The sequence below is a fragment of the Chiloscyllium punctatum genome, chromosome 26, assembly GCF_047496795.1.
Source record: "Chiloscyllium punctatum isolate Juve2018m chromosome 26, sChiPun1.3, whole genome shotgun sequence".
NCBI lineage: Eukaryota > Metazoa > Chordata > Chondrichthyes > Orectolobiformes > Hemiscylliidae > Chiloscyllium > Chiloscyllium punctatum.
The window spans coordinates 36607235-36630245 of record NC_092764.1 but is presented as its reverse complement, the minus strand read 5'-3'; the positions used below and the strand labels follow the sequence as shown (position 1 = coordinate 36630245).

The following is a 23011-nucleotide window of genomic DNA, read 5'->3' as shown; positions in this document are numbered from 1 at the left end:
TTCCCAAGTGCCACCCCATTGTTTTGATGAGGAGCTGACTGGAATGTTCAATCAAGATAGTCTTGATGCTATATAGCTGGTTTTCCAAAATTATTTGATAAAGCATATTATTGGCAAAAATTTATGAAAAGATAATTACAATAAAGTGAACCATATTATGCTAGACAAATTGCAGAATAAAATCAGTTTTATTATTAATATCAGAATGAAATCAGTTATTTAATGCATTTTACTGGGTGTGAACACAATATTATTCCTTAACACCATTACTGTCCATGACTGACTTACATGGAATTATTCAAATTTTGCAGTGTCATAAAAATGTACAGGAATAGAAGTCTAAATAAAACCTACCGTTTGTAGGCCAACTTAAACCAATTGCAATGCTTAGACAGCAAGCTCAAAGCAAATGTATCAGTATACTTAGACTGCATAAGTCTTTGCTACAAGTCAACACACAAAAAAACCCTTTGCAAGTCTAATATTCAATGCTCATCCTTAGTTGCCTTGAGAAAATAATGGCCCACGGTTGCTTTCTTCAACTCGTGGCAAAGAAGCTCGAACAACGTTGCTCTGCAACAGTTTTATACCACAGTGTGAATAACTGGGCCAGTATAAAGGCTTGCTGCTGTGCGATTGAAACAGTACACAAACTAGATCGGGCACATACACCAGGTTTCTTTCCCCAAAATATAATAGCGACACGATAGTCTGGCAGCTTCACTGGCATGTTTCATGGTACCAGTTTTAGATTACCATTATTCATTTTTCAAACTGCTATTTCAGTAACACAAGTTCACATCCCAAAGTAACCATTTCTAGTGAAGTGCATCCAATTTTAGACTTCAATCAACAAATTGCTATCACTCTTCAACAGTCTTAGGCTGACCCAGTATCCTATTTTGGCCCCAAGCTGAGTTTCCCAACCACAAATATGTTTGATTACCAAGGCCATCTACATTCCCTCCATAACACCACTGGTCTCCAATGCTGCCTCAAGCCCATTAGCTGTTGAAACTTTCCTATTTTTAACTGCAGACTTGATTAGTCCAATTCCCTCCTGGCCAGCCTTACATATTGCAGCCTTAACAAATGAGCACTCAAATATTCTGTTGCCTGTATCCTAATTTGCCCCAGATCCAATACTTGCAGCATTTTTGTGTTCACTGACCTACAATGGCCTTTAGTTTACCAACCCACAATATGTAAAATCCACACTCATATTTCAAGTTCCTCCATGGCTCATTTTTCCCTAGTTTTCTAATCTCTTTCGGTCCTATGGATCCACAGAGAACACGGCAATCCAATGTTGACCTTATGTACATCCTTGGTTTTTCTCTCCTCCCTCCCCCCCCAATATCATTATGGTGTTCATGCATTCAGCCAGTTGGGCCATAACCTTTCAAATCCCCCCTCCAACCCACCAAGCCTCTGCTATAGGGCATCGTTTAAGTTTTTTTTAAAAGCAGGGCAGCACTGGTTGAGTGGTTAGCACTGCTGCCTCAGCATCAGGGACCTGGGTTCGATTCCGGCCTCGGGTGACTATCTGTGTGGAGTTTGCACATTCTCCCTGTGTCTGCGTGGGTTTCCTCCAGGTGCTCCGGTTTCCTCCCAAAGTCCAAAGATGTGCAGGTTAGGTGAATTGGCCATGCTAAATTGCCAGTGTTCAGGAATGTGTAGGTTAGGTGCATTAGTCAGGGGGAAATGTAGAGTAATGGGTCTGGGTGGGTTGCTCTTCGGAGGGTCAGTGTGGACTTGCTGGGCCGAAGGGCTTGTTTCCACACTGTAGGAATTCTAATTCTCAAACAAAAGTATTTGACCACCTGTCATGATGCTTGTTTATTCAGCACATTGTCAAGTTCTTTATGCAATAATACTTTTGAGAGTCTCCTCAGGATTCTTACTACTTTATAAGCATAAGACGAATATTAATTGTTGCTTTTAGTCCTTCAATAGGGAACTTACCAAGATTATGTGAGAAGTGTTCATTCGTAAGGGACATATGACCTCTCAAACCCAACTCCTCTACTCAATAAAATTGTGGTCAATTTGGTCTTCGCCTCAGTTCCATTTTTCTGTCTGCTCACCAGAACTCTGGACTTTACTGTTTAAGAATGAATCTATTCAATGACTTAATCCTCCACAGCACTCTAAAGTAGAGAATTCAAGAGGTCATGACCCTCAGGAAAAAATCCTTGTTATCACCATTTGAAACAGAAGACCCCATTTTCTGAGACAATAGTCTCTAGTTCTCGATTCTTCCAACTGGTGAGATACCATCTCAGCAGCTACCCTGTAAAGTTCATTCAGAATTTTGTGATTTCAGAAAATCACCTTTCATTCTCATTGATTTCAAAGAAAACAGGCTTAATCATTTTGAATGACAACCTCAGCAATCTAATTAATAAGCTTTATCTTAACTGCCTCCAATACAGCAGATCTCTCCTTAAAAAAGGAGATCAAAAATCTAGGTGTGGTCTGACCAATATCCTGCGATTTTGCCAACATTTCATTTGCCTTCTGTTTTGACACGGAGACAGAGAACCAAACCAGTCTCTCTCCCTGTACTTGCAGTAAAACTAAACAGTCAAAAAACCCCAAATAGCCACTCCAATGGTTCCTAATCAGACTTTTGAATAACCAATCCCAGATTTTGCAAATAATTAATTTGTACACACCAGTTTTGTATTTAAAAAAATTACTCGTACACAACAGCAGAGAGAAAATTAATAATGTGGTAAAGGTGATTACTTTCTGTGCTTTACATCTAAAGCATTCATTTTCAAACCTCCATTTACATAAAGGGCAGACAAATAAACAAACAAAAAGGGTTAAGGGATAAATAAGAGAAAATAACAAAACTGGCCAAATTACTTAAATGCCATTATCTTCCATTTTGTTTTATGGGCAAGAATGTCAACTACAATCTTTACTTTTGCCCTTCAGGATGACAACTGTTCCTTGTCCCACAATCTGCTCCAAGTAAGTCACCTTGACTTTTGCAAACTCACTTTTTGCTAGATTTAACATCAACCCAGCTGATTGTAGTATTGCGAACAAATTTTCTTTCCATGTACTACTATATACAATGATGTCAGTCAAATAATTAATTACTGCACAATTAGACAATTTAGATATAACACATTTCATTAATCAGTGAAATGTAGCCGGCGCATTCTTAAATTCAAACAGCATAACTTGACATTGGTATATAATTCATTAAGTGCGATAAATGCAAAACTCTCATCTACAAATTGTAGTGGATGCGGAATCAGTTGTCAGTTTTAAATCTAAGATAGATAATTTTTTGTTGAACAAAGATATTACGGGATATGGGCCAAAGGCAGGTGTACAGAATTGGGCAACAGTTCAGCCATGATCTCCTTTAATGGTCCACATTAGATTTGCAGGTGGATCACATTAAATTTGATAACATCTCCAACGAGCCACATGGGTTCCCTTCAAACCTTTCTAGAAAGTATTCAAATATTCACTAACTTCCAGTTCTCCATTTTTGGCCATAAATATAGATACATATTCAGAATACATTTTATGAATGAAATAAGAGAACATGAACAGCAAGCTTCAGCACGCTTTCTGATGTCCTGCATGCAGTTAAGGTTCAAGCTTCTTAAATGGGTCCCAATGGGAAACATTTTCAAAGACATTTAAAATGAATATACCTCTCAGCCAAGTATAATGGGTTTTCTTCACTTAAAATTATATAACTAGCATTTAAAAAATTATACTTTCAGATGCAAATATTCCAATTAGTGGCAAAATTGAGAGAGCTAGGGCTTTCCAAAAACATTCAGAATAATTATGCTAATTATGCACAATTTGTTGCCATCTGTCCGAATTTGTATTCATGGTCCACAACCAAAATGTTAGCTCTCCTTTTATTTCTGCAGATGTTGCTTGACCTACTTACTATTTCCAGAACTGTTTATGTTTTTATTTGATTTCTACTTTTTGTCCAATCTAAATGCATCTACCCCAATCCATAGAATCCCTACAGTATGGAAACAGGTCATTCAGCTCATCGAGTCCACACTGATCCTCCAAAAAGGACTCCACCCAGACTCACCCCCCCACTCTTTCCTTGTAACCCTGCATTTACAATAGCTAATCCAAGTCATCAGCACATCCCTGGATGATATGGACAATTTAGCATGGCCAATCCACCTACATTGCACATCTTTGGACTGTGGGAGGAAATGGGAGCACCTGGAGAAAACTCACGCCAACACAGGGAGAATGTGCAAACTACACATGGACAGTCACCCAATGTGGAGATTGAATTCTTTGCACAGTGTGTTAAAAGAATACTAACGCGGTTATAATCCCCAGTAAGACCATGAACATGCTAAGGGAAATGTAAAATCCCCTGTTATTGCGTGAAAGAATGAAGTTATAAGATGTCATGGTTTAAAACAAAGCTTTTACTATGCAGGAACAGAATCATGGAAAACAAACATCACCTTTGATGATCATTCATATTTTCACATTGAAAAACACAATAAAGCATAACTACATATACTTTTGACTAAAATTTTCAACTGAACTTCCCCTTATGCAAGTCTTTGACTACAGATTAGATTCTTTAAGGTAATCCATTTTCTTAAAGTTTTAAGAAAAGTTCTCCATAACTTGTTAAAGTTTGGAACTTTATAGCTCAAGTCTGTACGTCATTTGCAATTTCTATGCACGTTGATTTCAACTGAATATCAGAATAAAGGGGATCAACAGTTGGCCATTCAGCCTGTCCTGTCATTCAAGAAGATCATGGCTGATCAAACACTTCAACACCTTTTACTCACTTATCCCCATAACGTTGGGTGTTACTGGTAATCAGAAAAGTAACAATTTCTCCCTCAAACATAATGAGAGCGTTTCCATAGTTTTCTGTGATAGAGGATTCCAAAGATTCACAAAACCCTTAGTAAAAGAATTTCTGCTCATCTCAGATCGAAGCAGCAACTTCCCTTATTTTTAAATTGTGCCCCCCCCCCGGTTCTACAATCCCTAATCAGGGGAAACATCTTACGTATCTAACACTTTACGTATTTTGTAGGTTTCAAATAGATCACTTCTCATTCTTTGAAACTCTAGAGAATACAGATCCAGTTTGCCCAATCTCTCTTCATGAGACAGTCTTGCCACCCTTTGTTGCACACTCTGCCGCAATAATATAAGATGCCCTCCAATGCATCTCATCCACTTCCCACACCTCAGACCCCACACCTCCAACCGTAACAAGGACAGAACACCCCGGTGTTCATCTTCCACCCTACCAACCTTCGCATAATCTGCCGACATTTCCGCCACCTCCAAATGGACCCCACCGCCAGGGGTGTATTTCCCTCCCCACCCCTTTCCGCTTCCACAAAGACCATTCCCTCTGTGACTACCTGGTGAGGTCCACGCCCCCCCTACAACCCACCCTTCCATCCTGGCAACTTCCCCTACCACCGCAAGAATTTCAAAACCTGCGCCCACACCTCCTCCCTCACCTCCATCCAAGGCCCTAAAGGAGCCTGCCACATCTATCAAAAGTTTTACCTGCACATCCACCAATATCATTTATTGTATCCGTTGCTCCCAATGCGGTCACCTCTACATTGGGGAGACTGGACGCCTCCTAGCAGAGCGCTTTAGTGAACATCTCTGGAACATCCGCACCAATCAACCACACCGCCCTGTGGCCCAACATTTCAACTCCCCCTCCCACTCTGCCGAGGACATGGAGGTCCTGGGCCTCCGCCGCCGCTACCTCACCACCTGACGCCTGGAGGAAGAACGCCTCATCTTCCGCCTCGGAACACTTCAACCCCAGGGCATCAATGTGGACTTCAAACGTTTCCTCATTTCCCCTTCCCTCACCTCACCCCAGTTCCAAACTTCCAGCTCGGAGATGTTCCCTAAAGCGCTCTCCTAGGAGGCGCCCAGTCTCCCCAATGTAGAGACGACCACAAGGCTAACATTCCATTAGCCTTTATAACAGTATACTGTATATGCACATTTGACTTCAGTAACTTACCGACAAGGATACCTAAATCACTTTATACATCTACACTTTCCAACTGACCACCAATTAAGAAATACTCTGCACATCTGTTTCGTAAACCAAAATGAACAACTTCATATTTTCCCATATTACATTCTATCTGCATGTTCTTGCCCATTCTCCAAGCCTGTCCAAATCCTCCTGAAACCAATGTACATCTTCATCATAAGACACATTCCCACTTAGCTTTTTGTGTTTGCCACAAGTTTGGAAATATTACTCCAAGTAATTGGTTTATATTGTGAACAGCTGAGGTGGAAGTATAAATTCCTGCAGTAACCCATTAGTTACAGCTTGCCAATACTAGAGTGACCCATTTATTCTCCTTTTCTGTCTGTTAACCAATCATTAATCCATACCAGCATATTAAGGCATGTGGGATAACAGGTAATCTTTCTAACCAGCCTCCTGTAGGGGAGTTTAGCAAAAACCTTCTGAAAATCGATGTAAACTACATCTATCAGCTTTCCTTTATCAATTTTGATGGGAACATCTTCAAAAATTTCAAGTTTCGTCAAATGCCATTTGCAAATCCACATTGGCTATGCCGCATCAGGTCATTATCTACCAAGCGTTTCTAGCATTTTTCTCATTACTGCTAGAAGGCTAGCAGGTCTGTGATTCCCTGTTTACCATTTCCTCCCTTCTTAAATCATGAGTGACATTTGCTACCTTCCAACCCATAGTAATTATTCTAGAATTGAGAGGATTTTGGAAGATAATTACGAATGGATTCAGTATTTCTATAGCTACCTCAACATTCTGCAATGAAGACTATCAGATCCAGGGATTTATGAACATTCAGCCCTATTAATTTCTCCAGTGTAATCTTCTTACAAAAAACAATTTCCTTCAATTCCTCATTTTCCCCGTGCTACCTGGATGTCTAGTTCTGGTAGCATTCCAGCATCTTTCTCAATGAGTATACTTCAAAATACGTGTTTTTAAAATTCCCAAATTATGAAAAATAACTGCAATTTAGACTAGTTCTTTTCCATTGTATTTGCTTATTTTTAGTGTGAACATTTAACTATGTATCAGTCTTCAGATAGGATAGTACAGTAAGTTAAGTCAGATATTACTACTTTATCAGCATTGACTAGGTTTCATAATTTCACCCATAGGTGCAAGATATTAAGAATAAGAGAGAAACATGGAACAAATGGAAAGCACTCAAGTATATCAAATACCTGTTAAGATTGCAGAGTCCAGCATCTGCCTGCATAAAATTATGCCGTAGATTGAGATGTGTGATATCTTGACTGAAAAAGAGATACTCAGGAAGTTCTTCTAGGCTATAACATGACAGATCAACTGTACCAATTCTCTGAGACACAACCTGCAAATAAGCCAAATGTTAATTTGTTGACACCGGTTATTGTAAAGAGGCTAACTAAAATAGCAAGTTGTATGTATACTGCAGTTAAGATAAAAATATTTGCTGGCCTAAAAAATAAATCGTATGGTAAGGGTCTTCATAGATTTAAAGTATTAAAATATCATGTAAAATCTAATGTAAGTTATAATTTTCCATTCCATCTTCTCAAATGCTGAAAGATATCCACAGCCCTCAGGTAACTTGTCTAAGTGACCATTCCCTATGTGTAAATCGAGTTATTAGTTTACACAAAGCTGTAATTATGCTTTACAGTTGAATAGAGTCCAATTTTGCCTTCACAGATGTCCAAACACACAATTTCAACGTCACTCAGTGACTTGGAACCATAGGTGTTATACATTGATTTGGAAGTTGCAGCAGTCAATAGTACCAGCAACAAAAACCTCAATCATGTCTAGATCCAATACCATCACCGAACTACTACACTGTAGGAAGAAGCCATCTGGCCCAATTTGTCTGCCCTGGCTTTCCATGCAGATGAAGGGATGTATAACAGACCAAAGTCAGAGGAATGCAAAGAGTTGTAGGACTGTAGAGATTGAGACATATAGCAGGTGGATAGAGTGGACTATCTGACCAGAGGTAAAGACTCCGTCTTCCTGACATTTAACTATAGCTCAGGCAAAGTCTGACAAGAGTGAAAGGGTTAAGAAACTTGGTTTTTGTCAATGTTCCACGTGTAGTACCCAATTGCATGGCTTTGGAAGTTGCCACAAGGATCAGAGGAGGAAGCAAACGTCAATGATCTTTAAAATCACAAAGAGGCTAGGGAAAAAAGAAGAGGGATAACACACATCCTCTCAGCCACAGAACATAAAATGAGAGTTTCATGATGGCTATTTCATGCTGTAGCAGGGGTAGAAACCTAACTCAACAAGCAATAGCGAGTACAGACATTGCATGTATCAGAAGTAATGAGTAGACGAACAGCAAAACACTAGCCAGATAGCATGCATTTGTAAGCACTGTTTCTTTCACAAAACAGCTAAAATTATATGACATTTGTGCACTTGAGACAGTATACTAAGTTTGAAACTAGTACAATGAAGAAATCTACTGCTTGAACAAAAAAAATTAAATTCAAATCAGCAAGGCATTTTCCCCAACAGAGGCATTAGACAACTATTCCAATTAGAAGTCAAATCCTAGTCAATCATTCTCATGGGAGTGGACAAAGTCCAGGATTGCCAAAGGTATTGCAAACATCCCTATTTCTGAGTATATAATGGAGGAAGGCCATTGATGAAGCAGTTGAGAATGGCTGAAGTACTTCTGCACAGGTATCCTGAGGCTGTGATGACAGGAAAACAGAAGCAGAAGTAGGTCATTTGACACCTCAAAGCCAGCTCTGCCATTCATGAAATCATGCCTGAGCTTCAACGCAGATGTCACCAGTCATCGTCACAGAACCTTCTCAACTCTGTCTCCTGCCGCTCAGTCAGTTTCCTAACCTGGTCAATAATTAGCAATAATTTTTCAACTTTATCTCGCAGTCTCTTCTGAAATCACTATCAAATTATTAAAGAAAGTCTGCATAAGTAGTGTTCATAGGCATTTTCCCAAACATTTCTTTAGTCACATCTGCAAAAATATTCAATAAAGTTTATCTAACATGACTTGTCCTTTACAATTCATGGTGACTTTCTTTGATTAACTAATAACTTTCAAGGTGTTCATTTATCAAATTGGAGACTCCAGCAAATTCCAGACAACAGAAGTTGGTCAATAATTCCTTAGTTTTCTCTAGCACCTCCAACAACCACCCTCCTGTGTGCCAAGTATGGCTACAACCAGTGGAGAGTCTTCCCCCAACGCTACTGAATTCAAGTTTACTAGGATTTTATATGGATACCACACTCAGACAGATCATGCCTTGGTGTTGAGGGCAGGCAATCTCATATTTTCAATTTAACTGTTACCTACATTTGAACCACAACGTGGGTTTCTTTGAAGACTTCTAATTTTTAGCCCTTTATTGACCTTTTTCTTCCAAAGGTCTGGAGCTGGGTAGCCCTGCCAGAACCTAAGTTGAGCATCATTGAGGAGGTCACTGTTGCTGTTAAATATTACTGTTGGCAATCTCTTAAATCACTTTGTTCACAATCGAGAATTGACTGCAGAATAATAACTTGCCAGATTTGATTTTTCTCCCACAAACAAATTATTGCTGTTAAAGCAATTCCACAACAAGAGATGAGTAAACATTAATTTGAACAAAGAATTGGAAGGGAAGCTACAAATGTTGGGAAAAAAGCTGAAGACTAATGGCAGTTTATGAAGGCATCGATATTACTGCATGCAACAGCTTCAGAGAAATAAAAGCTACTTTGATATTCTGTTTAATTAGGTACAGGGCTGTTGTTTCCTACATTCAGAAAATAGGAAAGCTGAAGCAATACCAAATTCTTCGCAACAAAATAGCAAAGTCTGCAGAGATAACTGCTTTTAAAAATAATAAATGAAGGTTTCCAGCCACAAATTCAACTACAATTAGCAGTTTCTACCAATATAAAATTAAGGTATGTGGTAGACTACGTTAGCCCAGAAGACGCCCATTGTTTTGGTCACATAAATCTTCGCTGAAAATGTGTTACTGGAAAAGTGCAGCAGGTCAGGCAGCATCCAAGGAACAGGAGAATCAACGTTTCTTCAGGAATCCTGAAGAAGGGCTTATGCCCGAAACGTCGATTCTCCTGTTCCTTGGATGCTGCCTGACCTGCTGCGCTTTTCCAGCGACACATTTTCAGCTATGATCTCCAGCATCTGCAGTCCTCACTTTTTCCTCATATAAATCTTCACCATGATTCATAATGGTACCACGTAAAATAGTAAAAGAACTAGCAAGCATAAGCAATATGCTTACCAACTCATTGTTACCAAATTAATTTCTTAATTTAGCAATTATCTTGGGTTCAGTTTAAACAATAGGAATTGAGTCAAGCTCCTGACAATAAAAGGGATGCAGAGAAAATTAATGTTTATTCCAAGACAAAATAGAACTGGAAATGACATTAAGATTGATCTTCAAAATGGCAAAGTGACACAAGTGCCAAAATTAACCAGTCTAAATCAAACAAATGTGTCATGGAATTCGTAGAGTCAATAAAGGGATAAAAATTAGAAGTCTTCAAAAGTGAAATGTTAAAAGCTATATTGACTGAAACAGTAGTATTTCAATGTAATTATTTCCCATTTATTCAACATCTAAATTCTAGAAATTTGATCGTCAAATACATTAGCCTTCACCCATTTAAAGTCAAAAATAAATGCTTTCCTTACTGGCAAAATAGGTTTATGTAAAGAAACATGATTTAAAACCTTCCAATTCCTATAGTTAACTCAAAGTTGTTTTATTATATCAATCCCAAAACAACACTCAATATCATGTAAAACATAATTGGAAATATTAACAGTTGCCATAATACAGCACCTTGGAAGCTTGTCTGAGCCACCGTAAGTATTCTGGGTATGAATCAAAGATGACATAGTATGTTTGCCCTTGTTGCCCAGCAGAGCTGAACATAAGGCAGTATTGTCTTCTCTTTACTTCTTCCACCTATAAAGAGAGAAAAACCTTAACATAGAAAAATAAACTCATTTTTTAAAAAATCTAGTATGCAACATTTAACATGTCAGTTCTTTAAAATTAAGAGAAAATAGAAATACATCCAAAGGACAGAGAACAAATTGTGTTTTTCTGATCTGTGTGGCCAAGTTACATACAGATTTACTCAGCTGAACCACCAGGGAAAACCAGTATGTTTTTTTCCAAATTTCCATGTTGTTTCCAAATGTTCAAAGCATAAATAGCATGCTTAAAATGTGACCATCAAATAATGGTCCTCGAGTTGTGCAAATAACTTGCCTCCACACTTACTCTTAAAATTCAGCTAAATGATGTACATTTGCTTTTGCTCACAGATATTCCACTCACTCTCCATTCATAGCAACATTAGAAACAGGTGCAGGAATAGACAGAATATTTCAAACTTATTTTTTAAAAATATGGCTAATCTGATGATGGTCTCAACTTTAACTTTTCACCCTCATCATATTTCTTGGTCCGAAGCAGCCAAAGAACCAAAAAAACCCTGCATGGGCCCCAGCTATACCTGTCTCTTTGTAGAACAGTCCATCTTCCGGAGTTACACCAGTACCACACCCTATCGCTTCTTCCGCTACGCTGATGACTGCATCGGCGCCACCTCGTGCTCCCACGAGGAAATCAAACAGTTCATCAACTTCACCAACACATTCCACCCTGACCTTAAATTCACCTGGACACTCTCTGACACCTCCCTCCCCTTCCTAGACCTCTCCATCTCCATCCACGAGGACCAACTCAACACTGACATTTCCTTTTACACAAACCCAGACTCCCACAGCTACCTAGATTACACCTCTTCCCACCTACCTCCTGCAAAAATGCTATCTCATATTCCCAATTCCTCCACCTTTGCAGCATCTGCTCCCAGGAGGACCAGTTCCACCACAAAACACACCAGATGGCATCTTTTTTTTTAAAAGACCAAAATTTCCCCTCCCATGTGGTTGAAGATGCCCTCCAATGAGTCTCATCCATGTCCCGCACTTCTGCCCTCAAACCCGACCTCTCCAATCGCAACAAGGACAGAAGCCCCCTGGTCCTCACATTCCACCCAACCAACTTCCGCATAAATCGCATCATCTGCCAACATTTCTGCCACCTACAAATGGACTCCACCACTAGGGATATAGTTCCCTCCTCACCTCTATCAGTTTTCTGCAAAGACTGTTCCCTCCACGACTACCTGGTTAGGTCCATGCCCCTTAACAAGCCATTGTCCCCTCCTGGCACTGCAGGAATTGCAAAACCCATGCCCACACCTCCCCCCCCTTACGTCTATCCAAGGTCCCAAAAGAGCCTTCCACATCCATCAAAGTTTCACCCGCACTTCCAGACATCATAGTCATAGAGATGTACAGCACAGAAACAGATCCTTCAGTCCAACTCTTCCATGCCGACCAGATATCCCAACCTAATCTAATTCCACCTGCCAGTACCCGGCCCATGTCCCTCCAAACCCTTCCTATTCATATACCCATCCAAATGCCTCTTAAATGTTGCAATTGTACCAGCCTCCACCACTTCCTCTGGCAGCTCATTCCATACACATACTACCCTCTGCATATAAGAGCTGCCCCTGAGGTCTCTTTTATATCTTGCCCCTCTCACCCTAAACATATGACCTCTAGTTCTGGACTCCCCGACCCCAGGGAAAAGGCTTTGCCTATTTATCCTATCCATGCCCCTCATAATTTTATAAACCTCTAATAAGGTCATGCCTCAGCCTCAGACGCTACAGGGAAAACAGCCCCAGCCTGTTCAGCCTCTCCCTATAGCTCAAATCCTCCAACCCTGGCAACATCCTTGTAAATCTTTTCTGAACCTTTTCAAGTTTCACAACATCTTTCCGATAGGAAGGAGACCAGAATTGCATGCAATATTAAAAACAGTAACCGAACCAATGTCCTGTACAGCCTCAACATTATTTCCCAACTCCTGTACTCAATACTCTGACCAATAAAGGAAAGCATACCAAATGTCTTCTTCACTATCCTATCTACCTGCGACTCTACTTTCAAGGAGCTATAAACCTGCTTTGCAAGGTCGCTTTGTTCAGCAACACTCCCTACGACCTTACTATTAAAGTGTATAAGTCCTATTAAGATTTGTATTCCCAATATGCAGCACCTCACATTTACCTAAATTAAACTCTTCTTATCCTTCTAGATTCCAAAGAAACAAGACTCTGTGTACTCAGCCCATAATAGGGCAACTGTTGCATTTATGAAATAATTTGATGAACCTTTGCAGTAGTGCCTCCAATGCTAGCATATGCTTCCCTAAATATGGAAACTAAAACTGGGCACAGTATACCAGGTGCAGTCTCCCCAAAGATCCGTACAGGAAATATTTGTTTTGAGTTTCCCTTTTAAATCTTTCACTTTAAAATTATTTATTTTGTGTCATTCTTCATTTAAAATGCCATTCCCAGTTTTAACATCCCTTACTTCCTGGTTGTGTCATTGAGCCTCTCACATCACATCACTGCAAATTTTCAGGAGGATGCAATCTGCTTCATCAGCAAGACCTCCAGATTGTACTCCTGGGGTTGGTGCCACTGTGTGTGTGGGCTTGCAGTTGAAGATCTGCAAGCCCACAACAGTCCTCCGCTCAGTGGCTGAAGTAAACTTTATATTAAATCTTTTTAAAAACGTTTTCTGCTGTTTATACCAGAACTAGTAAAGAAACTGCTGTGGACTTGGTTTTCTAAAAGTATTCTTTACTGAACTGTACCTGTACAGTAAATTTCTAGAGAGACTTCTCTGCAATAAGGTCTGCTTTCTTTACTTAGCCTTGTACTGTATTGTACATTATTTTGGATAAAATATGGGGCGTGACATATTTATAGGATTGTATTTTAACTTTTACACTGGCTTTTCTGGGCAAAAATTGAACTTGGAAACATAATTCTGGCTTTACATTGCAAAATGACTTTATGATTTCCCATAGGAATCAAAGTTACAATTTTCTGGAATTCAACTCTGATTTTAAATGTGGAATCTTTGTACAACTGTAACTGTCTTAATTCTTATACTCCAATCGCCTTGTACTAAATGGTCAACATGGCATTTGCCTTCCTAACTGCTTACTGTGTCTGCATTATACAAGTACTCCCAAGACACTCTCAACATCAACATTATAAGTTTCACTTCTCTTAAAAATATTTGTAGGCTGGGTTTGTTGGACAACTGATTTGCAATGCAATGATGCCAACATTGGGCTCAATTTCCAAACCAGCCGAATTTACAATGAAAGATTCAACATCCTCAACCTTTCCCCTAACCAAAGTGTGGTGACCCTCAGATTAACCCAGTCACTTCTTCCTGATGAGAGAGCAGCTCTGTAGTCTGGTCAGACTATAGTGAACTTTATTTGGATTATCACTTCACATTAATGACATTTCGCTGGTTAGTTCACCACTGAATTAATTCAACACCATGAAGTCGCTGCATGAGATTATGCTAATAATGTGTTAATTTAATTAGCACATTAGCTAACGAAATTTCTGCCATAAATTTCACAGTTAACAGTATGGAGTCATTCTTTCGTTTTTCAGTGTGGAAATTTTTGTAACTGAAATTAAAGTTAAAAAGTTGTTAATTTTCCATAAGATAGCAATGGCCTAATCTACCAGGCAGCAGCAGCAGCAATGACCAGCAAATTGCCACTGCACTCAAAGGTAACTCAAATTCGATGCTGCTGCACCTTTCTACCAGTAACTTCTCATCCAGTTAAAGAAGAAATGTGCAACCAGCTTTATCCTGTAGAATTCTACTAGTGCAGAGAAAAATTGCTGAAAGACCAGACACACCCCATTTTATAGCACTACCTGTTTTATGGCAAGTTTAAAGGTCCAGTCTTTGAATGTTAATGAACAGGTAAGTCATCAGAGGGTGTGTGTGTGTGTGCGCGCGTGCGTGTACAGGGAAGCTGTTGAATGGTTAAGATGTGAGAGTGAGGCAGGTAAATAGTTACAATGTGATTAGAAAGCCAGGAAAACTCATGTTCTCCTCAAAACAGTACGATGTTGAGATGTTCTGCTAACTTTACAGAACAAACAGGGCCTTGGTTTGATATCACAGCTGAAAGAAAATCAGATATTTTAGGACTTTACACTGCATCTTAAGTGCCAGCTGAAATTAAATGCTCAAGTCTTTGAAGTGAAACTTGAACTTCTGACCATATGACTCAGAAGTGAATGTTCTGCAACCTGAAGTTTGAATGACAATCGTAAAACTTCCCCCACATTATCTCAACAAATACCCCTAGGTCAGGTATGCCACAACAGGCTGGAAGCACAGCTTTCAAACTCTGTTCCAAAAACATTTACTCACCTCAGCTGATTTATGAATCATTACCCTACAGTGGGAGGCAATTGGACCATCCCAGCTTTCTGTAGAGTTATACATTCAGTTCCAGTTCCCTGTTTTATCCCCACTGCCCTGCAAGTTTATTTCTTTAATGGCTATCCAAATTCCTTTTGAATCAATCATCTCAGCATCCAACACCCTGAGAATGCCTGTTCTAAGCTCAACATTCACTGTATAAATAAATTTATTCCTCTTATCACATTTGAATCACATGCCAAGAACCTAACATTTGGGTCTCGTAGACCTTTTACCAGCTACGAATGGAAACAATTCCTTGTCACTTTCCTTTTCTAAATTTATCAAAGTATTGTTCACTCTATATAACCTTATTCAATCTCTTTTGCTCTACAGAAATCACCACCAGATTCTCCAGCCTCAACCTTGGAGTTAAACTCTCACATTCCTGGAATCATTTTGACAATTCTCTTATTATGCTCAAGGGCTTTCACCCTGATGACCAGAACTGGATGTCAAACTAGTTGTGGCTTATCTAGAGTTTTATAAAGGTTCAGCATAATTTCTTTGCTTTTGTACTCAACTCCTCTATTTATGAAGCCTAAATCTCACATGATTTCTGAACTACTCCAACATATAATACCACATTTAAAGTTCTAAGCACGTGAATCCCCAGGTGTTTATGTACCTCCATGTTAAGGGATCAAAGCCAGATAGTGAAATAACCAAGTCTTTTTTTTGTAAGTAGGTGTATTCACAGGATATACCAGTGTCTGCTAACTAATATCACAACACGTCAGCTGACCCTTGTTATATGTGCTTTCAGGAATATTTTCTAATCAACCTGTTCAGAAATGTTATGACACACCCCTGGACCAGGTGGGCCTTGAACCTGGCTCAGGTAGGGACACCAACTCTGCACCAGAAGAGCCCTGTGTATTCTCAGAGATAGCATTGCAAGCTTTCAGAGCAGGTGGGACTTGAACCCAGATCTCCTGGATGCCCTCTACTACCTTCGTCATCAATTTTGAACCCTTGTAGTGACTGAGCCGCTTCCTCTGTCAACATGAACTGGAAAGTATCTACATGCATGATAAAGGCAGGTGCAAAATATTCATTTAATACCTAAGCTATGTCCACTGCTACTGTGTGTAAATCTCCTTTTTGGTCTCTAAATGACCCTACTCTTCCTTTTACTACTCCATCACTATTTATGGACTTTTAGAAGACATTACAATTTCCCTCATGTTCATTGTTGGTCTTTTTACGCATTCCTTTCTGCTTCGCTTATTTGCATTTTCATTATTCTGCTGAACATTTTGCAGCATGGTTCTCAATTTTATTCTCTACTGACACTTATCATAAGCACACATTTTCTTTATTTTAATTGCTATCTCTTTTTCATCCAGACACTTATCTTGATTGCCAACTCTTTCCTTTTTGAGAAAATATTCCTTGACTACATACAAACCACATCTTCTTTGACGGTAACCCATTGTTTAGCTACTTTTTTCCATCAAATTTCAGTTCATGGGTTAACTCCAGGAAGGGTAAGAGAGGTCTGCACCAAGGGCAGGGTCTTTTATGGATATACCCATTTCAAACAGGTATGCTGCTTTGGAAAATGTAGCGGGTGATGGATTCTCAGGGAAACGTAGCACGAACAGCCAAGTTTCTGGTATTGAGATTGGCTCTAATGCAACGAGGGGTGTGTTGGCTTCCAAGAGGTCAATTGTGTTAAGAGATTCTGTAGTCCAAGGTACAGACAGACGTTCTGTGGGGCCAGCAGAGAAAAAGCAGAATGGCGTGTTGTTTCCCTGGTGCCAGGATCAAGGATGTTTCAGGGAGGGTGCAGAATGTTCTCATGGGGGAGATGGGCCAGCAAGAGGTCACTGTCCACATTGGAACCAACAATTTAGGAAGGGAAAAGGTTGAGATTCTGAAGGGAGGTTACAGAGAGTTAGGCAGAAATTTTTAAAAAAGGTCCTCAAGGGTAGTAATATCTGGATTACTCCCAGTGCTACAAGCTAGTGAGGGCAGGAATAGGAGGATAGAGCAAATGAATGCATGGCTGAGGAGCTGGTGTATGGGAGAAGGATTTACATTTTTGGATCATTGGAATCTCATTTGAGGTAGAAGTGACCCATACAAGAAGGACGGATTGCACCTGAATTGGAAGGGGACTAATATACTGACAGGGAAATTTGCTAGAATTGCTTGGGACAATTTAAACTTGTAAGGTTGGGGGGGGGGGGGAGGGTGGCGGCGGCGGCGGGCGCGTGGAACCCAGGGAGATAGAGAGGAAAGAGATTCATCTGAGACTGGTACAGTTGAGAACAGAAGTGAATCAAACAGTCAGGGCAGGCAGGGACAAGGTATGACTAATAAATTAAACTGCATTTATTTCAATGCAAGGGGCCTAGCAGGGAAGGCAGATGAACTCAGGGCATGGTTAGGAAAATGGGACTGGGATATCATAGCAAATACAGAAACATGGCTCAGGGATGGGCAGGACTGGCAGCTTAATGTTCCAGGATACAAATGCTACAGGAAAGATAGAATGGGAGGCGAGAGAGGAGGGGCAGTGGCATTTTTGATAAGGGATAGCATTACAGCTGTGCTGAGGGAGGATATTCCCGGAAATACATCCAGGGAAGTTATTTGGGTGGAACTGAGAAATAAGAAAGGGATGATGGATTGTATTATAGACTGCCTAATAGTCAGACGGGAAATTGAGAAACAAACTCGTAAGGAGATCTCATCTGTCTTTAAGAATAATAGGGTAGTTATGGTAAGGGATTTTAACTTTCCAAACATCGACTGCGACTGCCATAGCGTTAAGGGTTTAGATGGAGAGGAATTTCTTAAGTGCGTACAAGATGTTCTGATTCAGTATGTGGATGTTACCTACTCGAGAAGGTGCAAACTTGACCTACTCTTGTGAAATAAGGCAGGGCAGGTGACCGAGGTGTCAGTGGGGGAGCACTTTGGGGCCAGCGACCATAATTCTATTCGTTTTAAGAGAATAATGGAAAAGGATACACCAGATCTAAAAGTTGAAATTCTTTATTGGAAAAAGGCCAATTTTGACAGTATTAGGCAAGAATTTGTGAAAGCTGATTGGAGGCAGATGATCGCAGGTAAAGGGACGGCTGGAAAATGGGAAGCCTTCAGAAATGTGATAACAAGAATCCAGAGAAAGCATATTCCTGTCAGGGCGAAAGGGAAGGCTGGTAGGTATAGGGAATGCTGGATGACTAAAGAAATTGGGGGTCTGGTTAAGAAAAAGAAGGAAGCATATGTCAGGATAGATCGAGTGAACCCTGAGTATAAAGGAAGTAGGAGTATACTTAAGAGGGAAATCAGGAGGGCAAAAAGGAGACATGAGATCGCGTTGGCAAATAGACTTAAGGAGAATCCAAACGGTTTTTACAAATATATTAAGGACAAGAGGGCAACTAGGAAGAGAATAGGGCCCCTCAAAGATCAGCAAGGCAGCCTTTGTGTGAAGCCAAAGAAAATGGGGGAGATACTAAATGATTATTTTGCATCAGTATTTACTGTGAAAAAGGATATGGAAGATATAGACTGTACGGAAATAGATGGTGACATCTTGCAAAGTGTCCAGATTACACAGGAGGATGTGCTGAATGTCTTGAAACTATTAAAGGTGGCTAAATCCCCAGGACCTGATCAGGTGTACCCAAGAACTCTGTGGGAAGCTAGAGAAGTGATTGCTGGGCCTCTTGCTGAGATATTTGTATCATCGATAGTCACAGGTAAGGTGCTGGAAGACTGGAGGTTGACAAACATGGTGCCACTGTTTAAGAAGGGAGATAAAGACAAACCAGGGAACTATAGACCGGGTGGGGGGTGCTGACCTCAGTGGTGAGCAAGTTATTGGAGGGAATCCTGAGGGACAGGATGTATATGTATTAGGAAAGGCAAGGAATGATTAGGTATAGACAACATGGCTGTGTGCATGGGAAATCATCTCTCACAAACTTGATTGAGGTTTTTGAAGAAGTTACAAAGAAGATTGATGAGGGTAGAGCAGTAGATGTGATCTATATGGACTTCAGTAAGGCGTTCGACAAGGTTCCCCATGGGAGACTGATTAGCAAGGTTAGATCTCATGGAATAAAGGGAGAACTAGCCATTTGGATACAGAACTAGCTCAAAGGTAGAAGACAGAGGGTGGTGGTGGAGGGTTGTTTTTCAGACTGGAGGCCTGTGACCAGTGGAGGGCCACAAGGATCGGCGCTGGGTCCTCTACATTTTGTCATTTACAAAAAGTAGTGGACCCAGAGGTGTAGTGGACAGCGAAGAGGGTTACCTCAGATTACAACAGGATCTGGACCAGATGGGCCAATGGGCTGAGAAGTGGCAGATAGAGTTTAATGCAGATAAATGGGAGGTGCTGCATTTTGGGAAAGCAAATCTTAGCAGGACTTATACACTTAATGGCAAGGTCCTAGGGTGTGTTGCTAAACAAAGAGACCTTGCAAAGCAGGTTTATAGCTCCTTGAAAGTGGAGTCGCAGGTAGATAGGATAGTGAAGGCAGCATTTGGTATGCTTTCTTTTATTGGTCAGAGTATTGAGTACAGGAGTTGGGAGGTCATGTTGCAGCTGCACAGGACATTGGAATATTGCATGCAATTCTGGTCTCCTTCCTATCGGAAAGATGTTGTGAAACTTGAAAGGGTTCAGAAGAGACTTACAAGGATGTTGCCAGGGTTGAAGGATTTGAGCTATAGGGAGAGGCTGAACAGGCTGGAGCTGTTTTCCCTGGAGCGTCGGAGGCAGAGGGGTGACCTTATAGAGGTTTACAAAATTATGAGGGGCATGGATAGGATAAATAGACAAAGTCTTTTCCCTGGGGTCGGGGAGTCCAGAACTAGATGACATAGGCTTAGGGGGAGAGGGGAAAGATATAAAAGAGACCTAAGGGACAACCTTTTCAGGCAGAGTGTGGTACGTGTATGGAATGAGCTGCCAGAGGAAGTGGTGGAGGCTCGTACAATTGCAACATTTAAGAGATCATTTGGGTGGGTATATAAATTGGAAGGGGTTGGAGGGATATGGCTGGGTGTTGGCAGGTGGGACTAGATTGGGTTGGGATATCCGGTCGGCATGGACAGGTTGGACTGAAGGGTCTGTTTCCATGCTGTACATCTCTATGACTACTGTCTATCTGCCCCAGCGAAATTGGGTTTTCCTCAATTAATTATTTTTACTCTGATTGCCCATTATCCTTTTCAATCATCATCCTAAAACTTAATGATAGAGTGATTAATATTCCTTAAATGTCCCCCACAACTGACATTGATCAATTTGGCTCATCTCAATCCCAATAATCAGGCCAGCATGCCTAGTTTCTTACTGGGTTAGACATATACTATTGTAGGAATTTTTCCAGAATACAAATTTAAGAACATTTGCTCCTCTCTGCCCTTAACGCTACCACTATCTTAGTCCGTATTCAGGTAAAGTTACACCAATATATCTATTCAGTAACGCTTCCATCTCGCTATAATATCCTTAGAAATTTATTCTTCTACAACTTTCCGACTAATTTGTGGACTTTAGATTACACCAAGCAACGTGATTGTATCTTTCTTGCTCCTTCGGTATAACCGAATCAATTTTGTCTTTAAATCCTCTGAGGCATCCTCTTTCTGCAGTATTGTTCATAACCAGAAATAGTTGATGCCCAGTCAAAGTCAGCGAGATGTACAGCATATAAACAGACCCTTCAGTGCAACCCATCCATGCTGACTAGATATTCTAACCTAATCTAGGCCCATTTGTCGGCATTTGGCGCATATCCCTATGAACCAGTCCTATTCATATACCCATCCAGATGCCTTTTAAATGCTGCAATTGTACCAGCTTCCACCACTTCCTCTGGCAGCTCATTCCATATATGCACCACCCTTTGCGTGAAAAAGTTGCCCCTTAGGTCCCTTTTAAATCTTTCCTCTCTTGATCTGGACTCTCCCCACCCCAGAGAAAAGACCTTATCCATGCCCCTCATGATTTTATAAACCTCTATAACTCTGCCCTTCTTTCAGCCAAATCCTTGTTATCAACACATTATATTTCCATATTACATGTATTCACATATAAACAGTGTGACCCTGATTTAGAAAGTGTTGAGTTCTCCCTTACTCCAATTCTATCTAATCAACTTCTTCCCCAATAGTTTGTGCTCTCTCGTTCCTTGCTCTTTTCTGTTACTAATGTAACGGTATGATTATTATTACACGATGCTGTCCTACAGATATATGGTCAAACTGACTTCTCATTCCAAAGTGCCAAATCCAGCAATGCCTTGTATTTAGTTGGACTGACAACATAGTAAAGGGATTTCTCCTGAACGTATTTCAGAAATTCAACCCTTCCTTTCTCTTTTGTGATAACATAACAACAATCAATATTTAGATAACTGAGGTCCCCAATAGCAACACAGTATAGGCTTGTCATCACTTCCCTGCAGATTTAATCGTCTCTCCTGTTTACTCATTCACAATTTGGAAGCCACCAAATACTCCTCAGTAGTGTTACATCCTTTATGCTTCCAATTCTAATCAAATGGATTCTGTCCTTGCCTCCTTAAAGACTTCCTTCTCTTAGCAATATTACAGGATCTTCCATAGTTTCTATTATCTAATTCCCCTTTTTATCTTCTCTATCTTCTCTGAACACTTTGCAAAAGAGCTAGGAAGGAAGTTAAGAAGTTGGACATTAAAAGTTATAATCTCTGGATTACTTGTAGTACCACATGCCAGCAAGACTGGAAATAGTAAGATCAATGCATGGTTTGAGTCATTATACAGAAGGATATGTCTTTGCTTAAAAGGTAGGCTTAAGACTATTCACGTATTAAGACCAGTCAGGAAGCACCTATTCAAAAAGGAGTGATTTGCATTTCGGCCGGTCTGGGAAGGTTTTAAACTAAGCCAGGAGTGTGGTGGGCACCAGCTTTTGGAAGTAAAAGACTAAGATTGTGTATGAAGATGCAAAAGTGTTGGACAATGCAAGAGAGGTTAGTCATACCACATTAGATGATAGGAACAGACCAAGTAGTATTAATAAATGATACAAAGACAGGTTCAAAGTGTATAAATGTTAAATCACAACGTGTGATGAATAAGGCTGACGAGATACAAGTGCAAACAGTTGTGTGGGAATATGATATAGTGACAATAATTGAAATCAGGCTAAAATGGTGAAGTTTGGGGGCACTTCTGGCTCATTCCCTTCCCCCTACGGAATATTCTGCATCCTCTCCATGGCATACTTCACATGAAAAACACTAAGCCCAAGATCAAGCAGCTGGTGACACTTCGTATACATCTTGGCTATAAAACATGTGAAGTGCGTTCAAATTTCCACATAAATACGGGGCAAGAAGTTACATAACTAATCAGGGTGAACATAATGCTTTGTATTTTAATTAGAAGTATAGTCAGCATAACTGAAAATAAGAAGGAATAATACTGACAGAGTCAGACATTCTGCAAAGTCAATCAAAAATGCCATCCTGCTGTCACTAGAGTTTAAGATTGTACATTAGTGTAAAGAACACATTAGACAGCAGAGTACACAT

General features: G+C 40.2%; 1 protein-coding gene across 1 annotated transcript in view; it reads right to left on the bottom strand.

Annotated features, from left to right (window-relative positions):
* phlpp2 (PH domain and leucine rich repeat protein phosphatase 2) overlaps nt 1–23011 on the bottom strand; it is a 162903-nt gene that overhangs the window by 60945 nt on the left and 78947 nt on the right. The window contains exons 5-6 of the mRNA XM_072596139.1: nt 10897–11022; nt 7258–7406 (exon numbers count right to left, since the gene is read on the bottom strand). Coding sequence (XP_072452240.1) covers nt 7258–7406; nt 10897–11022 — 275 coding nt within the window. The remainder of the gene's footprint in view (nt 1–7257; nt 7407–10896; nt 11023–23011) is intronic.